Source organism: Setaria italica, chromosome II (assembly GCF_000263155.2).
Source record: "Setaria italica strain Yugu1 chromosome II, Setaria_italica_v2.0, whole genome shotgun sequence".
NCBI classification, from domain to species: Eukaryota; Viridiplantae; Streptophyta; class Magnoliopsida; order Poales; family Poaceae; genus Setaria; species Setaria italica.
Genome location: NC_028451.1, coordinates 28,077,907 through 28,097,110, shown reverse-complemented (window position 1 = coordinate 28,097,110; position 19,204 = coordinate 28,077,907). Strand labels below are relative to the sequence as shown.

General features: G+C 44.9%; 4 protein-coding genes across 5 annotated transcripts; 1 reads left to right on the top strand and 3 right to left on the bottom strand.

The window, feature by feature from the left end:
* Positions 1-284: 284 nt before the first annotated feature.
* On the bottom strand, positions 285-3,627 carry LOC101781009 (mitochondrial outer membrane protein porin 1). Its single transcript, XM_004956599.4, has 6 exons — positions 3,467-3,627; positions 3,271-3,338; positions 2,163-2,273; positions 1,828-1,917; positions 1,537-1,745; positions 285-890 (listed from the first exon to the last, which is right to left on the bottom strand). The coding sequence occupies exons 1-6, from the start codon at positions 3,510-3,512 to the stop codon at positions 584-586; spliced, it is 831 nt and encodes a 276-aa protein (XP_004956656.1). The 5' UTR covers positions 3,513-3,627; the 3' UTR covers positions 285-583.
* Positions 3,628-5,395: 1,768 nt separating this feature from the next.
* On the top strand, positions 5,396-7,211 carry LOC101780212 (F-box/SPRY domain-containing protein 1). Its single transcript, XM_004956597.3, has 2 exons — positions 5,396-5,897; positions 6,761-7,211. The coding sequence occupies exons 1-2, from the start codon at positions 5,755-5,757 to the stop codon at positions 6,909-6,911; spliced, it is 294 nt and encodes a 97-aa protein (XP_004956654.1). The 5' UTR covers positions 5,396-5,754; the 3' UTR covers positions 6,912-7,211.
* Positions 7,212-7,684: 473 nt separating this feature from the next.
* On the bottom strand, positions 7,685-10,835 carry LOC101780607 (hypersensitive-induced response protein-like protein 2). The gene is made up of 6 exons (XM_004956598.2): positions 10,712-10,835; positions 9,219-9,414; positions 9,005-9,125; positions 8,613-8,704; positions 8,423-8,519; positions 7,685-8,292 (listed from the first exon to the last, which is right to left on the bottom strand). The coding sequence occupies exons 2-6, from the start codon at positions 9,405-9,407 to the stop codon at positions 7,940-7,942; spliced, it is 852 nt and encodes a 283-aa protein (XP_004956655.1). The 5' UTR covers positions 9,408-9,414; positions 10,712-10,835; the 3' UTR covers positions 7,685-7,939.
* Positions 10,836-12,409: 1,574 nt separating this feature from the next.
* Positions 12,410-17,670, bottom strand: LOC101779539 (probable serine/threonine-protein kinase PIX7). 2 transcript variants are annotated; one of them, XM_004956595.2, is made up of 6 exons: positions 16,844-17,670; positions 14,890-15,227; positions 14,642-14,777; positions 14,319-14,455; positions 14,115-14,238; positions 12,410-13,437 (listed from the first exon to the last, which is right to left on the bottom strand). In XM_004956595.2, exons 1-6 carry the CDS (start codon positions 17,103-17,105, stop codon positions 12,935-12,937), a joined length of 1,500 nt encoding a protein of 499 aa, XP_004956652.1. In that variant the 5' UTR covers positions 17,106-17,670; the 3' UTR covers positions 12,410-12,934. The 2 variants fall into 2 exon arrangements, with proteins under 2 accessions (XP_004956652.1, XP_004956653.1); XM_004956596.2 differs by having other exon boundaries at positions 14,890-15,224.
* Positions 17,671-19,204: the final 1,534 nt, after the last annotated feature.

Sequence of the window (19,204 nt, the reverse complement as noted above, 5' to 3'; positions counted from 1 at the left end):
GCACCATGTAATGATAACTGCTCAAATGTAAACAAATTTGACAAACTCCGTACATCTTAGAGCTCCAGGGTTCTTAGATCAAACATCAAAGACTATAACTGGCACAATCACGTCTCACGAAACATACCAATCGGGCTAGCAGAAACGAAAGGAATGCAGCTTGGAAACAAAACCTCGCCACCCTCAGTTAACACGCAAAGTCTCAAACTCACAATCACGTCTTACAAAACGTACCACTTCAGTGCCAACAGTGACACGTCGCAAACTTGAATCTGCCAGAAACATGAAAACAACCAGCCGAGTGGCCATTGATTTAAGTAACATAGTAAACAAGTTCAGAATTCTACCGAGCATGAATTATTGTGAAGGTTGCTCATTTAACAAGAGTGCTACACCAATGACCGAAAAAAATCCTCAACGAAACATCGCAGTTCATGAAATCCATAGACTGCAACGACCAAAAGTTGCAGGGAGAGGGAAACCAAACTGTTCTGTTTTCCCCAGCTGACCTGGCCCCAATTTTCAGCTGGGAAGGAAGTACATCCCTGGGAGCTAAGAGAAAAAAAAAGGGACTTGTAACCAATCAGGGCTTGAGGGCCACTGCGATCCCAACCTTCGAGCTCTTCTCGATGGTCTTGGTGTCGACCTCGGCTGAGATGGTCACCAGCGACTTCGGCCTCCACTCGTGCTGGATCAGCGCGCTGGCCTTGCCGGAGTTGTTGAAGCGGGCCTTCAAGACAGTCAGTGGGTCCAGAGCGTGCTGGGTGCCGAAGGTTAGGGTGTTCTCATTGCTTGAGAAGCTGTGGGTCAGCTCTGCCCCGACAGCTGTGCTGGTCAATTGGCTCACGCTGTGGTAGTAAGCTGCGGTTAGGCTGTCCCCCTTGTTGTTCCTGCAAAAGAAAGTTGGATCAGTCACATGAAATTTGGCAGACACAGCACCGGAGACCCAATTGAAAATAAACAGGACTAGCTATATCTTTTGTTCTTGAACATGCTGGAGTGTTGCGTGTCATATATTAAGGGTCGTAGTTAAATCTGCTGTGGAAGCAACGATAGACCAGCACATGTAGGACATTAGTTTTGTTAGATAAGAAAATTATACATAGGGTGTTTTTTTCATTCAATTAGACAACTAAATTGCTCAGCATCAGCCACATTTTAGAGGCAGTGCCCAATATTAGCTATATTACCACCTGCTGAGTGGAAGATGCCCAATTTGATTTTTTAAAATTATACATAAAAATGCACTCGGTGAACTCTGTTTCTTCGACTAATTTTCCCTGTGCATACAATAATCTGAGTGGGTTAGAAACTCTAGTTGCAAGGAATACATGAAGCAAATTGTAAATGTTGCTTCTTTTAAAATACTTCATTTGAGAAATGGCTCCAAGATAGATTGAAATCATGGTGACCAATATCTTAGTATTTTGACTAATTTTTGTGTGCTAAACCAGCTAAAGAACAGTTATGTGCTTTTAAATAACAGTTGAATACAGTGATTTAAATATATAGGATTACTACACTCTGAATACTCACAGGTTCAGGGATGCGATAAGGTCTTCATGAGTGACGCTCAGTCCAGCATTGTATTTGGTGAAGTTCCCAGTGGCGGTATCAAGTGAGATATCTGCACCAACTGCCAGAGCCTTGGTTCCAAAGGAGCCGGAGAGGTTGACTATAGGATTGGCAGTCATACCAATGCTTGCGTTAACTCCAGCATAATCATGCAAGTACTGAAGCTCAAACTGCAACCAGATACAAACAAATTAACACATTAAGCAATAAGCATCCACTTAAGAAATCACTACCTGATGATTAGATGATTACCTTTCCAGATCTCTGATCAGGAACAGCAAAGCTCAAGATGGCCTTCAGTCCTGGTGTTGCAACCTCATCAATAGTAACCGTGGTAATAACCTGAAGAAAAGGTGAAAGCAAGCAATCAACTGGACATATCGAAAGTGGGGAATATACCAGAGCAACTAATTAGTTAAGAGTGCAAATTGTTGATCAACCACAAATAGCATGCTTGATATTAGTTTGTTAGGCTGCATATATTAATCCAAGTGATATCATAAGAAATGAACATATTGCTGATCCTTTTCTAAGCATGGTATACCAGGCATTAGGTATATATATATAGAGAAAAGAGAGGTGTTTACATTTGAGTCTGAGTTCGCTTTCACATCTACGGTGATGTTCTTGTTCTTTATCTGTGACTGGATCTCACCAATAATCAGGTCAGCTTTCTTAGTGCTAGTAGCTGTGACAGCCTGCATGAACAAGCAATAGAGACCATTAAAATCGTAAGAAACAGTATGTTAGCCATAAACACAGGCAAATGAATGTAAGCATGTAAGCAGCATCTAAGCGAAAAATCAAAGGATTCAAAGGCACACAACAAGCCCCAACAGCACACATAATTCCAGATTCCAACACATCCCCAAAAATAACAAGATACAAAAGATATCATGAGTTGAAGAAACCAATTATGGAAACAGCATAACTAGGGTTCAATACCATCTTTTGTTTCGTGTTGGGAAAAGGCTCTAGTCAGGAGTTCTATACTTTGATTGCAGTTCCATTATCCCCAATAGATTTGGTTCAGAAAAAAAAAACACATTTTCATCAGAATAGAAGACACCGAACAGCACTAAAAGACACCATGCTTGGCAGCCCTAAGCTACCTTGCCAGTATTCAGAGTGCACATCACTCAACAACCGACTATTCAAACCACTGTCCTCCCACCTTGCTAACATGTGTTGCATCCCTTGATGATCCTGACACCAATTGCTTAGGTCAAGCTTGGTACTATTTCACATCACCACAATTTTTTTAGAACCACAAATAGGCTAGGCTAGTGAGCTACTGAACACCCAGGAGCTTCTCCCTACCAACCCCACTTCAAAATATGCAGTGAAAGAGCAACACGAGCAAAACACAGGTTGCTGAGTTACAGCGTCAAACGCACAAGCAGACAAAAATACTGTAAAGCACAGCTCATAAGCAGGTCCATGCAGGAACCTAATCTCATGTGCTGACGGTCATGCCCGCCTAAATCCCGCAGCCCATCGCTAAAGCCGCGTCATAGGTTTCAAACCATACAGATGAATCCAATATAGATTATGAACCCACCCCACACGGTTTCATCAATCCGATACATTCGAGTCGTAATCCATCTGACCAAAGCACGGCACAAGGCCCTAGCACCAAGGACCGAGAACAGGGGAGGGGAGGAGTGCAGGGTGGAGAGGAGGCGCGGCACTTACGACGCCATTGGAGGTGTAGGTGGTGAGAGTGAACTTGTGGTCCGTCTGGTAGTCCCTGTACAGCAGATCTGCGAAGAAGGCGCACCGAAAACAATCAGCAAACCGACCAAAAACACCAGCCAGCGAGTTCAACCCCCGAGCGTGGAAGGAACACGGGGGGAAAGAGGGCGGAAGGAACGGACGGGCGGGCACCCACCCCTAGTCTTCTTGCCGATCTCGGTGTAGAGGCCTGGCCCGACCATCTTCTCGTCGGTGGCGGCGGCGGCGACGAGGCGCGGCGGGCGTGGGGGGTTGGGGAGGATGATTGGGAGGCGGCTGATAGGGTGGAGGAGAGGTGTGGGGGAATAAAGGCGGAGAAAACCACGGGGCGGCGGCTGACGCGTGGGCCCGGTTAAACCCTAGTTTATTTCGTTTCTGTTCTTTTCGCTTTCCACGTTCCTTTTGTGAGCTCTCTGCCTCTGGGTTTCACACTGGCCATTGGCTAATCTGTTTTTTTTTTAAAAAAATAGCCATTGGCTAATCCACAGATGCCTTCTCCATCCAGTTGAACAAACTGTAGCCGTTTTTTCTATGGTTTTGAAGATACCCAGAGTGTAATTTTAAATTATTGCCACCGCTTTATTTATTTATTTATTTATTTTGCAAAACTCCATACCAGAAATTGTTTCTAAATTATATATAATTTTGATTACTATTATAAATCCTAAGAGCACCCCAGAAATTACACAAGCTCACTCTCTCTCTCTCTCAACATAGATTACATTGTGAAAACACAACTTCAAACATTAAAATAAAAAAGTTTGTGCTATTGTATCAATGATGTTTTTTTATATGTGTTATTACTTTTGTGAAGTTTACACTAGCCAATAGCCACCATTGTGGGTTATTACCGTATCAATTTTAATGTCGAAACTTGCTCGATCATACCACTTGAAAACGGTTCGCTAGTGATATAAATAAAACAAATTAATTATGTAGAGTAATAAGATAAGTCCAAATATATCATAAACAATGGTAGATACGGGTATCTAAATTGACACAACTGCATAAGTCTAATTCTTCTAAACATTATATCAATATGGCATCATAGTTCACCAAGTTTGTTCGTCAAACCAAAATATACCATCTTTTCCTTGCATGCTTTGAGTTTATTTTCCTTGAGCTTAAGAAAAAAATAAAATAAATTTGACACTGCTTAAGCCCAAAGTCCTCGTGCAGTCGTGCTTAACTTGCGATATCCTCTTCTAGGAACTAGCAGATAAAATGGCTGATTGACCATGTTATGTGTTGCTTTTATTGTGTCTTTAGCATTTTGAAATGTGGCCAAGCATCCAAAAGATTTATTCTTTTCGAGCCGTGCTGTTTGCAAGTCTTAAACACCTCTCTGTCGAGCATAACGGGGTTGAATTGTTACAAAGAAACATGTCGGATCAACTGGTTTACATGTATGATTGGATTTTATTCTTGCTAATGCTGCTTAGCTGTATGGTCTGATTCTATTTTCTTAATAATTGGATTGCGCTTAACAATCGACAGTACTGCGAACATCCACTTTTTGGAGCTATTGCCAAGTAAAACAAGAATATAAAATCGGTATGGTCACAACTGTCCAAGTACAATCTTGAGACTAAGGCCTTGTTTACTTGCCAAAGTTGGGAGGTGCCAAATTACTATTACAGTACTGTAGCACACTGTAGCGTTTCGTTTGTATTTGTGAATTATTGTCCAAACATTGACTAATTAGGCTCAAAAGATTCGTCTCGCAAAGTACAACAAAACTGTGCAATTAATTTTTAATTTCATCTACATTTAGTACTCCATGCATGCACCGCAAGTTTGATGTGATGGGGAATCTTCTTTTTGCATAGTACTAAAATTGGGAGTTGAGAGTGAAGTAAACGAGGGCTAAAAATTTTAAAATTCCAGGTTGTTCTAACCGAGATCTTTTTCCCTGTGCGGCCCATTTTATTCCATAGACTTTTTGAGAGGATAGTGAAGGCCCTCACTATCCTCTCTAAAAAAGTGAAGGCCCTGGACAGCCCCTATCCCAGCCTAAAATGGACCAACCCACAAAAAATTAGGTTATCTCCATCAAAATAAAAAAGTGATTATGTTATCATCCACTGCGTAAGCATCCACGGTTTCGCTAAACATGCCGTCGTATTATCCAAGAATCACCTCATCTATTCTGTCCGACAAGCAATCAACATCTCGTCCAGCGTCACCTCTCGTCTGATTTTCCTCAAACAAATTCAGATGGCATTCTTTTTTCCCCTCTCGCCGCATCGCGTTTCGATCCGTGGCAGAAGCTCAATAAAAATCGCTCGCTTCGACCCAATGGCGAATTGTTCAACCGACGTGTCATAGGATATAACCTCTCGAAAGAAAGAGACCGATCGAGCGAGCGAGGAGAAGAGCGAGGGGCAGAGGTTTCTGCAGCCGCTTGTCCGCTCCAACCCAAGAACCGGGGCGGGCGGATCGGCCATGGCGCCGCCGCTGCGGGAGGAGGAGGGCGGCGATTCGGCGGCCGTGGAGGCGTCGGCGCTGCGGGCGCCGGCGCACGTGATGGCGCGGGTGTTCTCGCAGCTGGACTGCGTCGATCTCCTCAGCTGCTCCCTCGTCTGCAAGTGAGTTGCCTATCCCCCGCCTCTCGTCTCTCCTCTCTCTCGCGCGAGTGGTGCTCGACGGAATGCCTCCGCGCTTATCTTTCTCGGGTGTCTGATGCTGGTAGTACTAGCAGAAGTATGGTCTCTGGGTGGATATGATTGAGGGAGATATCTTTGAAGGCCCAAGAAAATAGCCTCTTGTCTGAGTTCAGGAGATGAGTGTGCCCTACTGATTTTGGTGTGCGAAATCGCAGGGATGATATGTGTGCTCTGGCTTTGGTTCATCCTTTTTTCGGTGGCATCTGTTGAAGAGGAGATCTGGAGATGGTCAATTGATATCTATGAGTGACATGATCAACTAACCAAATTCCTTCTGGCAGCCTTCCTGCTTTGTTCAATGGATGTCTCTGAGCCTGGAAAATACCAAGCATCCACTAACCAGAGCCTGGATCATAGCTTATAGCTTCTTTCTGAAAACTAAGCAGATGAATTGGTGTTGCTTTATGCCACTCCCTACTGAATTGTAGAAGCCTCCACGCTCCAATACTCGATGCCTTTCTCAAAATCAGTTGCTTCTTGCCGGATCCTGAACATATCTCTCGTGTTCTAAAACAGCATGGTTAGCATGACTGATTTTTCAGAAATTTACTGACTGCAATGTGATGTAACTACCAGCTGATAGTCTATGTTTATATCTTGTATTAGATAGCTCGCCAAAACCTCTGAAATGTGTTTTGTTAGCAAAAAAGAAAAGAGTCCCACTTAACAGATACTGCACCAAATCCTCATGTATTTTCCCTTTTCCTGCAAATAACCCTAATCCTAGGCAGTGTTCAGCAGCTCATATTTGTATTCAAATCTGCTATCATTTTGTGGATCACCAGGCAATGGTACCGCGATTCTGCAGAGCTTAGGGAGGAGTGGAGGAAGGAGTACTTGGATGCTTGGAACCAGTTCGGATTGTCCGTGACGCGTGAGCCGCAACCACTATGCCCTACTTGTTCACTCAGAAGCCTGCGTAGTCTGTGCCCTTGACCTGGACTTGCTCTCCTGTCATTTTTAACCAGGCAGAAAGCAGCAATAGATTTACTGTTCATGCCATTGTTACAAGATCATGTATATGGCAATCAAAACTGTTGTGTTGTTACATGGTGTATAATTACCAATGTGCAAATGTAAATATTTGGTGAGTGAGGTGTTGTAGGAGTACCCCCACATTATGCAAGAACCTTCCATCGGGGTTTTGGGATTTGCAGGTGCTAGAGTTTGCACGTTATGTGCTTTGCACTTGTGTGGAGGTTTTAGTTCCTTGGAAGTGAGGAAAAACAAATCCAACTTGCTGTTATTTGCATTCTAAAACACCAGAACTTCATATACTGTCAAAACAATAACATGTATAAAAGAATAAATGAAATAAAAACTGCCAGCTCCAGTTATACAATCCATCATAACGGGCATTCTTGAAAAGACTAGAGAATCCGTTCGGTAAAACTTCTAGTGTTGTATTGCACAAGAACGATCATTGTTACAAGGAGATCTGTGTAGACACTCAACATCATCTAAGTTTGTTTTAGGCCCATCGTTATGTATGTACATTCTGTAGTTACATGATGCAGAATAATGGATGTGCAAATGTGTTTGTTGGGTGGTGTGTATACATCATATTGTGCGAGAAACCTTGTCCTAGTATTCACTTGCAAAAAATTTGTGTATACAACATGCAAAGTATTGTGGAACAAATCTAACTGAGCATCAAAATTTGCCAATTACCACTTTGCAGTCCATCAAAATGGAGCCTACAAAAACAATTTCACCAGCAACAAACATCTTGTCAGAAGCTGCACTTTCAATATTAAGCTCCGAGTTCGATCCAAATGGACTTTCCACGCTAACATATAGGATATCCACTCGCAAGTGGTCCAATCAATATAAAAGCCTACTGACCATTCACAAACCATGCAAGTCTAGCTATATCATATAACACAAGTTAAAGCACCACATAACCAGTGCCCTCAACATTGCTTTTGCAATCAAAACCAATACTTTCTTTTCTCAGGGCCCTCTCACTGACTGGCTTGCAGGAGGCCATCTCTTATCTGTGCCGCGACATCCTTGACAGCTCCAGGACCATGGGGGATGAACACTGAAGAGGACTTCGATGAGGCCCCAATCTCCTTCATGGTGTCGAAGTACTGGGTGACCAGGACCATGTCCATGATATCCTTGGCAGTGGTGCCAGGGACGTTCTCTGAGAAGGCAAGAACGCTGTCCCTCAGCCCGTCCACAATGGCCTGACGCTGCCTTGCAATACCCACACCAGCCAGGTACTTGGACTCGGCCTCTCCTTCAGCTTTCTTGATCTGGATTATCTTCTCGGCCTCAGCTTTCTCGCTGGCTGCCAACCTCATCCTAGCAGCTGTACCATACAGCCGGAAGGGCAACATGTAAGATTAATCGATAAAACTCATAGTCATAGATGTTTATTCCCAAGCAAATGCTGTATTGCCAATTTAATCTGATGCTTATGTGAATGGTAAAGCACTTGCCTGCATTGATCTCGTTCATTGCTCTCTTGACACGGTCATCAGGCTCAATATCAACAATCAGAGTTTGCACGATCTCATAGCCATATGTAGACATTGCCTACACCACAAACAAGCCAGGTCAATCAAAAGATTCTACATGCTCTAAAGCAAATTCAACACAAGTAAACAAAAACAAATGTGCGACAAAAACCTTTTCAAGCTCCTCTTCAACAGCTTTTGCAATGTCATTCTTCTGCTCAAATGCGTCATCCAATTCCAGCTTTGGAACAGTGGCTCTAATGACTGAAATGAGCAGTTAAGTGCTAAGAAAATTGGTTCATTCGAATTGTGATTTGTGCGGTATAGAAACATAACTCTCCTTGTACTGATAAACTAAGAATGTTAACAAAAGGTACAATTTATCTCAGTAGATTAACAAACACAAAAAATAGTCAACTGATACAGGGTATGCAAGTACTTAAGGAGACCAAATAATACCAAGCTGAGGTGATAGGACAAGTACGAGTACAGTACAAAGATAGAATGAAAACATGGACACAATTGAACATATAAAGAACAATTTCAAACAGAAGGAATACTTACCATCAAATACATATGATTGAATTTGTTCCCTGGTGTTGCTCAGCTTGTAGAAGGCATCAGATGCTTTATCAGCAAGCGCACGGTATTGGACAGATGCAACAACAGTGACGAAGACATTGTCCTGAACAGATAAAGTCCAGGCAACAGGTTGATCATGACAATAGCTTCAGCAAAACACAAATCAGATATAAAATAGAATGGTATTGGAGAATGCCTTTGTTTTTGTTTCACAGCGGACATCCAGCTGCCGCACACGCAGGGAGAGGTAACCAGCAACCTGCTGCCCTATGCACCAGGGTAGGAAGTGGCAACCAGGCTCCAGGACCTCACTGAACTTGCCAAAAGTTTCTTTGATGGCGACAGTTGACTGATCAACTTGCACTAAACCCAAAACCTGACCCATGTCTTATCTGCACAAAAATGATCTCTGTTAGGCATGCTATCAGTAGCCCAATAATGAATAACAAAGGACAGGAGTGTAAAAGCAAGGCAATGTTGATTTGTCATCCAAGCATATCTTGGTTGATTGATTCCTAAAGTACTCTATAGATAGCTCAGATATACAAGCAACTCTTGTATCAACTAGAAGTACATCTTGAATGAAGTACAACAAGTTTTTGACATATAAAGAAAGCCAAAATATGGCACACAAGTGAATAAAGATATCAGGATAGAGATTAACGACCCTGTCCAATCAGAATCTACGACATGAGGACAACTAAAAAAACCCGTGATGCACTAGAACTCTTTCAAATAAGTAAACACATGAGACCATAAACTCACTGTCCAATAGCTTACTTACGGAGCAAAAGTAGCAGCAGAACAGAAATTCAGCAAACACAAGTAGGGCATACTAATAAACTGGATAAAACGGACAGAGAAGACAATAACTTATGTTCAGTGAATTACTTTGATCATAAGTTAAAAAAAGAAGTGCAGATTGATATGCTCATATGGGTTGTGCAGACAAAGGGTAATATACATGTCAGAGAAATCAAAAGGTCTAAAGTTTCGGGACCAGAGGCACCTGACTACAAACTGCAGAAAAACTATGCAAAAAAAAAAATTAAACCAACTTGCAGAAGAGCTGTATGTCAAAGGAGATAGCCCGCACGGCTGCGTTACAAAAAAATGGTATAGAACAAACTATGCAATTTGGCACCTTGCACCCCCCCCCCCCCAACAAAAAAAAAACATATATGAGGTGATCAATTATCCCGCAGCGTTCAGATATGTATTAGTGCAGGTCACATTCGCCTACAACTGGCTTGAGACAAAACAAAGAAAGGAACTGCTCAGCTAACCGATTCTTTCGATCCAGCATGAATAGGAAACCACTCGATTGGCTAAAGATGCCAGAAATTTCAGACACTTGTCGATCCCATCTGAACCAGCCCCCAAAATCTTTATCTTTGCAAACAAGTTTTCCCCTTCTGACAGCCGCAAAACAATCGCATTGGGGAAAGAGGAGCAAAGCAGCAGCTACAATTGGCAAAAACAAACATCTAGCCAGCAGGGCTCGAGAGAACAGGGGAAGAAACCCCCGAAAAGATCCCCAAGAACCCCACCAACAAAAGCCCTAAACCGCGCATCCCCCCAACCTAGGACGCGGCCATGTAATGCAGCTGAGCAGCGAACCGCTAATGCATCCATCCAAGATCCACTTCTCCGTATGAATTCCTGCGCGAGCAAGGAGAGATTGGTTACCTTTTCCGATCGATTCTTTGCACGCGCAGCCGGAGCGAAGCAGCAGAGCAGAGGGTAAAGCTGGGGAAGCCGACGCGATTGGGGTTTTGTGGGGATCGGATTGCCCGCCGCGGCGCGGGCGTATATATAGATATAGACGGACACGCGTCACAGGCCACGCGCGACGCGAGAGCAGCCGGGCAGCAAGACAGAGCGGACGGTCCGGATCGCGTCCCGGGCAGAGATCAACGGGTGCCTGTGCGTCTGGTGGGCGGTGGCAGAGTCCTCGCCGGTTCCGCCCCTTGCTGTCATACTCCCGTGATCGTGCTTACCAAGGGGTCACTAATTAAGTGATATTTTTTTTTCATGCTTGTTCTTATTAAATACGTCTGTGGGTGACTCCTAGATAAGAACAATTTGTAGTTGGACTGGTTAGGTGGGTAGGACTTGCGGGCAGGGTTTGACTCCCTTGGCTGATGTTTTGAACCGGCAGGCGCGCGGAACAAAGCGTCGCCATGGGCAAAAGCGTCAAAAACCACCCCCTCAAGCTAGAACGACTTCCTTTCGTATTGATGAAGCGTTGCTCAGAACAACTTCAAATTTGTATACGGAGGGAGTACTAGTATTTCCATATTTTTATGGTTGGTGGTTAATCAAACCGATCCAGTGGTGGTTTCACGACCATCCGGCTACGCTGGGGGATCAGTACGGGTTCCGGATGTGTGGCTGCCATGTGGGCCCGCGGGCACGTTTGTGCACAAGCTGCTCATTGCATGCAATGTTTCATTGAGAAAAACATAACGCGCGACTTCCACATTTGGTTTGAAGAGGAGTGAGAGAGTTACAGAGCAACAATATGTACTCGCGTGGAGATTTTTCAAACTTGAGCCCGTACATCAAAGGTGACAATTCACCATTTTTAAAAAACAAAAGAAAAGAATGCTACATACTATCTGGCGACATAATCTATCAAAAATTGCAGTGCACCTTTATAAGAAATTAAATCTCCTATAGTATGTAAATAGATAAAGATATAAAATGTTCTAGAAATTGAGAGCCGGCAAGTTTGGTTTTAGCAAAAAGTCTATCAAATTTGTAATGTTTGGGATTCCATTTTTAACTTGTCGTCTCGTGTATTACCCCATAATGATTTAATAAGGAGTAAATATGCACAAGTGTCTAATTTAAGCAATGTTTCTATGATCCTCGCAAAAAAAGTGATTTTTCTATAAACATTTCTGGAATCAACGTCACTATTTTCTGTGCTTTTTTATAATAAATTTATATATGGCACACATTAGTAAGGCATCGATATGGCGACATGTAGCTACTCCACTAGTCTCCGTCCCATATTAATTGCTTTCGAATGCCCACGAGGCCACGAAACTCACACTGCTGCTTTCGAGTAAGAAAGTTGTGTTAAATGGAGACGGACGGCCTGGCAAGGAATTTCTATTTCCTGGTGAACGAAAACGGAGCGGAGGACAGCATCAACCACCCACCTCCCACGTTGCCTGCCTTCCGCGAAATGTTTGTCAACGAAACCGCGCTGGCATGATAGAGGCGTGTTTTGCTGCACAAACACTTTTGCAAGTCGCAACGATAAAAGTTTGGCCAATCCGTCATTCTGGATACACGAGAAAATATCATAGGAGGGGGGGAAAAAATATCCGGCGAATTCAAGGTTTTAGATTTAGACCATGACGTTGGAATAGCAAGAAAATGAAGACAGAATCATTTGCTTCGAAGGGCAGTAAGTCGGCATTTATCTTCAACCAGACCTACAAAGAGCAACTAACTATCAAGATTTAATTGGGAATCACCCAAAGCTACCTTAATTGGGACAAAACATATATAGAAAACGGTCCATCAGCATTCAGCTAAAACCTCAGCGAAAAACATCCACAAAGGAGATCCTCATACCTACACCTCCTTTTTTAACCTATATCCTTTGTGCACAGGTCAATCTACAACAAGCAGCAATTCAGGGTCGACGCCAGCATTTCAGCCCCAAACCAGCCACCCCCACCAAGTTTCCCCACCAGAAGAACGAACCCCCCCCCCCCCCCCCCCCCCCCCCATGTTTCACCCGGGGTACCGGAGCCACGGCCACGTCCATGCCTCCGGATCACTTCCCGATGTTTCACCCGGGGTACCGGAGCCACGGCCACGTCCATGCCTCCGGATCACTTCCCGATGTTTCACCCGGGGTACCGGAGCCACAGCCACGTCCATGCCTCCGGATCACTTCATGTTTGGCTTCGGCGAGTAGCGGAACGGGGAGGCGCGGGGCCCGTCGGAGAGGCTCCTCACCGGCTGCTGCCCGTTCCGTGCCGCGAAAGGGCCCTGTGACTTGAGGGTCCTCCCGTTCATGCTGCTCGAGTGCGCCATCCGCTCTGCCTGCATCGTCTGGTAGAAGTAGGAGGAGCTGGCCATGTCCTTGAGGTTCAGCAGCGGCTTGAGGGCTTCCACCACCTGGCTCATCAGCGGGCGCGCCTTGGGGTCACGGCTGAGGCAGGCACGCGCCAGCTGCGCTGCCTTCTGGGCGCCCTTGACAGAGAAGTTGCCCTCCAGGCGAGGGTCGATTAGCTTGTAGAACCGCTGCCTCTCTCCTAGGAGGGGGCGTGCCCACTCGACGAGGTTGTGCTCGCCGTTAGGGCGGTTCTTGTCCATTGACCTGCGCCCAGACATCATCTCAAGAAGCACTACTCCAAAGCTGTACACATCACTTTTTGATGTCAAATGACCTGAAAAGTGGGACAAAAAACAAAAATAATGATGTTTGTTAGTGTCAGTAATGCTGATGTTTTTTTTCTTTATAAAAAAAACTCCCTAGGAACATCTACATTGTACAGTATGAACAAGTAGGTCTACCGCCTACGTATTTCCACAGTTCAGAGTACACCTTTTGAGATTGCCCCTGCCAGTGTTTTCAGTTTTCATTAAATGAAGGGCATGGAGAACAAAGACATGTGAACATTGTGACAAGTGCAGAGTGCTAGAGTATAGTCTCTTGTATATTATGAATTCAACAATATACATGAATACACTATACATATAATAACAAGGGCATAAACCTCCCTTTGCCCATCCTAGCTTCGTTTCAAAAGTGAGCTTACAGCAATCAAATATACATGTCCAATTACCACCGTATGAACAAATCATCAACGGTAACTTAGTATATTACATCCAAACAAGTACGATATGTAGTGCTAAAGCATCACAATGTCTTCAACAAGAATAGCTTCAAATCTTAAATGTCTTCACAGAAGCATCAAATGATGCACAACTGATGCAAGTATCCCAAATTGTAAATCAGGAACTTAACTTGTCTAATACATACACAACAAGCAGATATACCGTTTCGTAAGAGAACAAACTTTCAGACAGGTAAGAGGTAAGTTGAGTCTGATAATGCACTCACCTGTCATGACATACTCCGGTGCTGCATAACCATAGGTCCCCATTACTCGAGTAGAGACATGAGTTTTATCACCTACAGGGCCGTCTTTGGCAAGCCCAAAATCTGAGAGCTTTGCATTATACTCCTGAATGAGCAATGCAAACATATGATGCAACGGTATGCAAATCATGTACCACACACTGCATAAATGATTTATGGACTTACCGCATCTAACAGTATATTAGATGTTTTAAAATCACGATAAATGACTGGTCTTTCTGCTTCTTCATGAAGGAAAGCAAGACCCTTTGCTGCTCCAAGAGCAACCTTCATTCTGACAGCCCATGGAAGAGGAAGAGACCCTATAGATGAAAGCATAATTGTTACTTACACTCCCGCATTTCTATTTCATTATTTAAAAATTTCTAAACTACACAAACAAATATAGCAAAGAAACAGGCACCCTAATATGATACTAAGTATATAGAGAAAAGGGGGGAACCTAAAGAGAAAATATTCAGTGGCCAGGGAATAAGCCAGTTACATACTTCTGAATAGATGGTTATCCAAACTGCCACGGGGCATGAATTCGTACACCAGCAATCTTTGGTCATCTTCAACACAATAGCCAATCAACCTCACCAAATTGGGATGGTGAAGGTTTCCAAGAAAATCAACTTCAGCCTGAAAGAAATTAAATAAGATGATGTATGAGATGCAATCATCACAAATTCAAATGGAAAATAGGTAACCAAAATGGTATATTAAATTGAAATAGGTAAAACAGAGCACATACCACCCATTCTTTGTGCCCTTGAAGCCCATCATGATTGAGCGTCTTGACAGCAACTGTGAGACCTGTACCAGGTTTCACAGGGGCAGTTCCATTCTCCTCAATCCACCCCTTAAAAACACATCCAAAACCCCCTTCTCCAAGAAGGCTTTCAGGCCGGAAGTTCCTTGTGGCACATTTTAGATCATTGAATGCAAACTTACGCAGCTGAGAGGCAACTTTTATTTCCTCTCCAACTTTAGATGCAGATGAACTGCTCTCAGCGTTACTAGTAGTTGTAGAACCAGAGACTACTAATGCAGCCGGTTGGTTCTTGCTACCATTTTCAGTTGACTTCTCTGCTGTTCCATGAAACATATAATAGTTTAGTACAACATATCAACAAAGAGGGGCCTTCTGAGAAATATGCTAACTCCATACAGCAATGATCTGAACAAAGACACATGCTGCCTTTACAGTGTGCCTTTCTGAAAATCGTAGGAAAATATGAAAAAAAATAAAGCACATCATATAAGGAAACCCAAAGCTAATAAATTAGTGCTGTAATGCTGTAACTTGGCATGCTAAAGATAAATTAGTTAATGTACTGGTTTACAGGAGATCTAGCAATTCATTATTTTCATTTAACTCACTGCTTTAAATACAAAAATAGGCATTTCTCATCATACTAAAAGTATCTAGCTGCTATCTGGCATCCTTCGTCTCATACCTTCCCATGCTTTTTTTTAGTGTGTTATTCATTCAGGTCCAAGTTACAATTATGGATAAGGCGTTTCAGCTCGTACCTGCAGAAAAATTAATTGGTGGCTTGACTCCTTAGAAATCTTTCTGTCTTTTTCTGTACTATTTAAGTTTCTTCATGCATACAGTTGTCAGACAATATGGTCTGCAGATGGTGAACAACCTTCTAGAGGTAAGTTTGGCTTTGAAATGATTTTAGAAGCATTTTCCTTACTCTACCTATGGATATATTAACTAACGAATATGACCTGTTCACTAATTAAAATGACCCAGTTTTAGGCCTGGAAAAGAACTATACAACTGGAAGTAGCAAAGAAGATTTACATTTTCTATATGGGATATAGCACCATATTGAGCACACCAAACAGTAAATAGCAACTAAACTGTAACCAAAATGGTTTGATAAACTAGCAAAACGTGCCTGGTCCTCGTGAATTTTCCTGTTCATTTGGATCTGGACACAGAAAGGTTCCGACAAGCATGACTTGACAAAATAGCAACCACTTAAAAAATCACACGTGTTGCAGCATTACGTAATCAAAATCAAAAGACAGGTGGATGAGTTTAACACGCTAACAACCGTTTGCAACGGACAAGCCAATAGCATTCCTTCCCTGTGCATGGTAACACTAACTTTAGTACGCATCTAGTGCGAACAGTATGGATCCAAAACCGACACATGCTATGCTAAATACAGATACTCAGGAAAACACTAATGACACTGGTCCCATGCACACTTCCTCATCCAGAATTCAAACTATCATGTGCACAGCAGCTCAGCTAGAAACATGCTAGTTTTACAGGATTAGCCGACAGTTTGGTAATACTTTTCCGCTCTACATGCTGAAAGCAATCATTACCATTCCATTCACAAATTCAATGCTCCATACATGGATACAGCCCCAAAGAGCCATCACTCCCAGCTGCAAGCCACACATATCTCCCTCAACACCAGCATACTAACTACCAAAAAACTGCACACGTCCTCAACACTAACAATCAATCAGCTGGAACCTCAGCATCAGGTGACAAACTGCGACGTGCGTAACATCATTAACCAGAACGAAACCATGGCTTACAAGTACGGCCTCCCAATTATGGTCACTAACACACGCAAAATCCCATCTACCACGCCAACAGGACAGCAGGAAAGCACAATGTAAGTATACGCAACACGCCCCTACTCCCAGGTGGGAGGGTAGAAAGGGACGCTTACCGCCGTGCGTGCTGGCGCTGCTGGTGGAGGTGTCGACCTTGGACCTCGTCGGCGGCGGCGGCGGGCAGCTGCCCACGGGCCAGAGGCGGATGCAGCACCCGGTGGCGACGGTGGTGTCGTCGTCGGCGGCGCCCTTGGGGGACGCGCGGCGCCTGCTGCTGCCGCGGCGGCTGCGGCGGCACCAGCCCCAGCGCTCCCGCTCCTCCTCCCCGGAGCTCTCCCACCCGTCGAACTGCCCCAGCTCCGGCGGCGCGAGCCCCATGGCCTTGCTTCAAGCCTTCAACCTCCTCACGCCAACCACCCACACACTCCGAGGCCTCGCGAGGGAACCAGATCGGCTCCGGATAACCTTCACCGCCCGCGCCGATGAGCGCCAACCCGCCCGCCGCTCCCTCCGAGGAACCGCCGAACCGCCGCCGGAAATCCCACGCGTTCCCCCGCCAAGGAAGCACCGAGATCCAGCGTCCCCGCCGAATCGGGCCGAATCACGCCGGGGCCCGGGCGGCGGCCGCGCGATCCCGCCGCATCGGGAGCGCCTCTCGCACGAGGAGCACCGTAACACAACCTGCCGCTCCTCCTCCCACCGAGACGACCACCCCGCACCAGGAGGCACGCCGGGAGAACGCCTTTGCCTCGCAGCAGCCGAGCCGATGCCCCTCCACGGCCGAGGACGCGGCAGCGGGAGCGGCGGCGGCTGCGGGTGGTGGTGGTGGTGTGAACGGGAGCGAGGTGAGGGGTGGGGGAAGTGGGGAATAAGCGAAGCGAAGGGGAAGGAATAATGGATTGTGTCAAGGCAGGCACAGGAGAGGAGAGAGAATGTGTCGTCTAGAGAGAGAGAGTAGAGAGTGTGTGTGCAGGCAGAGGCAGGGGCAGCGTCTAGAGAGAGAAAGAGAATGGTAGGGGAGAGAGAAAGAGACAGGGGCAGCAGCGAGCGGAAGGGAAGGCACAAATGTTCCTCGCCTCCCTTTTCTACTTTCGGAAGCACGTGGCCGACGTGGCCGACCCTTTTTCCGCGTGCGGCGGCACCGCGCCCGTGGGGCCCTCCGCCGGGCCGATGTGGCGACCGCGTGGCGCTGACGCGGTCAGCGCGGTCACGTTGCCCTCCTCCCCGCCCTCGTCTCTTCTTATTGCTTTTTTCGATTCGAAAAAGAAAAGCTTTTAAAGGAGAGCTTTATTAACTAGTCAGAGATACAATCACGCTTGACCAGGTCGGTAACCCACGCAGTGCCCTACCAAGCCAAACCACAGAATGAAAGTTACGCCTAGCCAAATGAGCTAATTCATGAGCAATCAAATTACCCTCTTTCTTTACCTGAACTACCTCCCAACTGTTAGGCAGTTGGCCAACTTCATTGGTTCTGCAATAAAAAAAAGCTAATCTTTGCCCTATCCTCCTTGGACTTCAGCGCCTTCACCAGCCGGGAGCAATCCGTCTCCAAAATAATTGATCCATGTGGCCATTGAGATGCTAGCCTGAAATCTTCCACACAAGCTAGTGCTTCAGCCTCTATTGCACTGGCGCATCTGAAAATGACTCTCCACGCTGAAAAGAGGACCTCCTCCCTAAAATTTCTCGCTATAATGTCAATTCCTACCTCTCCAGTCTGATCAACAAAAGTTCCATCAACATTGATCTTCGTCCACTCAGCTCTAGGTGAAACCCAAGCGCTTTGTTCTTTCTCAGTCTCATTCAAAACTCTCGCGACCTTCTTAGCTCCTGGTTCAATAAGCACTTCCTTCCCCTTCCTCGACACGAGCTGGCTCATTTCCTGCATCTACGTTTTCATAGTTGTCTCCTTGGTATTCAGCAAATGGTGTAATGAACCCTCAATATGGAATGATCCAGATGGATGTATGATATTGTTATGGGATGTGCATGCCCTCCAAAGCACTAGCTTCACCATATCTCTTTGTTCCACAGTGCACCGATCCAGCAAAAGAAGGAGCCAGTCTGGTTCAGAGTATGCAAACTGTTCCTCGTCCGGCATTGGCCAATGGACACGCATGGCTTCTCTAAGGTTTCTTGCTTGTGGGCACACTACTGTGGAATGTTGTCCTGTCTCACTCTTCATACCACACAACAGGCAAGTATCGTCTAGTTCCATATGCTTAATATACTTTCGCCGTTGTCACGACACAATTTTCATGTGAACACATTAACCTTCGGCGAAACATTACCCTTCCAAACATGGTCCCACAACTTCCTTTCTCCATCTGGTGGTGAGCTCGTTGCACTGCTACTCGGAAGGTTTTGCAGTTTGAGGGCTAGGTCATAAGCACTCACTCCATACAGTAAATAAACCAATGTTTTCTAAAGGCCATGCAAGGAAATCTTCTGTACGTCTTGCTAGTAACTTGATT

Excerpts from the sequence above, each read along its gene's own strand:
- LOC101780212 (XM_004956597.3), top strand. The coding sequence starts at position 5,755 with ATGGCGCCGCCGCTGCGGGAGGAGGAGGGCGGCGATTCGGCGGCCGTG. Across the intron at positions 5,898-6,760 it reads AGCTGCTCCCTCGTCTGCAA|GCAATGGTACCGCGATTCTG; the intron begins GTGAGTTGCCTA and ends GTGGATCACCAG.
- LOC101779539 (XM_004956595.2), bottom strand. The coding sequence starts at position 17,105 with ATGGGGCTCGCGCCGCCGGAGCTGGGGCAGTTCGACGGGTGGGAGAGC. Across the intron at positions 15,228-16,843 it reads CAGCGCCAGCACGCACGGCG|CAGAGAAGTCAACTGAAAAT; the intron begins GTAAGCGTCCCT and ends TTCATGGAACAG. Across the intron at positions 14,456-14,641 it reads GGATAACCATCTATTCAGAA|GGTCTCTTCCTCTTCCATGG; the intron begins GTATGTAACTGG and ends TTTCATCTATAG.
- LOC101781009 (XM_004956599.4), bottom strand. The coding sequence starts at position 3,512 with ATGGTCGGGCCAGGCCTCTACACCGAGATCGGCAAGAAGACTAGGG. Across the intron at positions 2,274-3,270 it reads CCTACACCTCCAATGGCGTC|GCTGTCACAGCTACTAGCAC; the intron begins GTAAGTGCCGCG and ends TTGTTCATGCAG. Across the intron at positions 1,918-2,162 it reads AAGCGAACTCAGACTCAAAT|GTTATTACCACGGTTACTAT; the intron begins GTAAACACCTCT and ends CCTTTTCTTCAG.
- LOC101780607 (XM_004956598.2), bottom strand. The coding sequence starts at position 9,407 with ATGGGTCAGGTTTTGGGTTTAGTGCAAGTTGATCAGTCAACTGTCGCC. Across the intron at positions 8,520-8,612 it reads TTGAAGAGGAGCTTGAAAAG|GCAATGTCTACATATGGCTA; the intron begins GTTTTTGTCGCA and ends TTTGTGGTGTAG. Across the intron at positions 8,293-8,422 it reads AATGAACGAGATCAATGCAG|CTGCTAGGATGAGGTTGGCA; the intron begins GCAAGTGCTTTA and ends TGTATGGTACAG.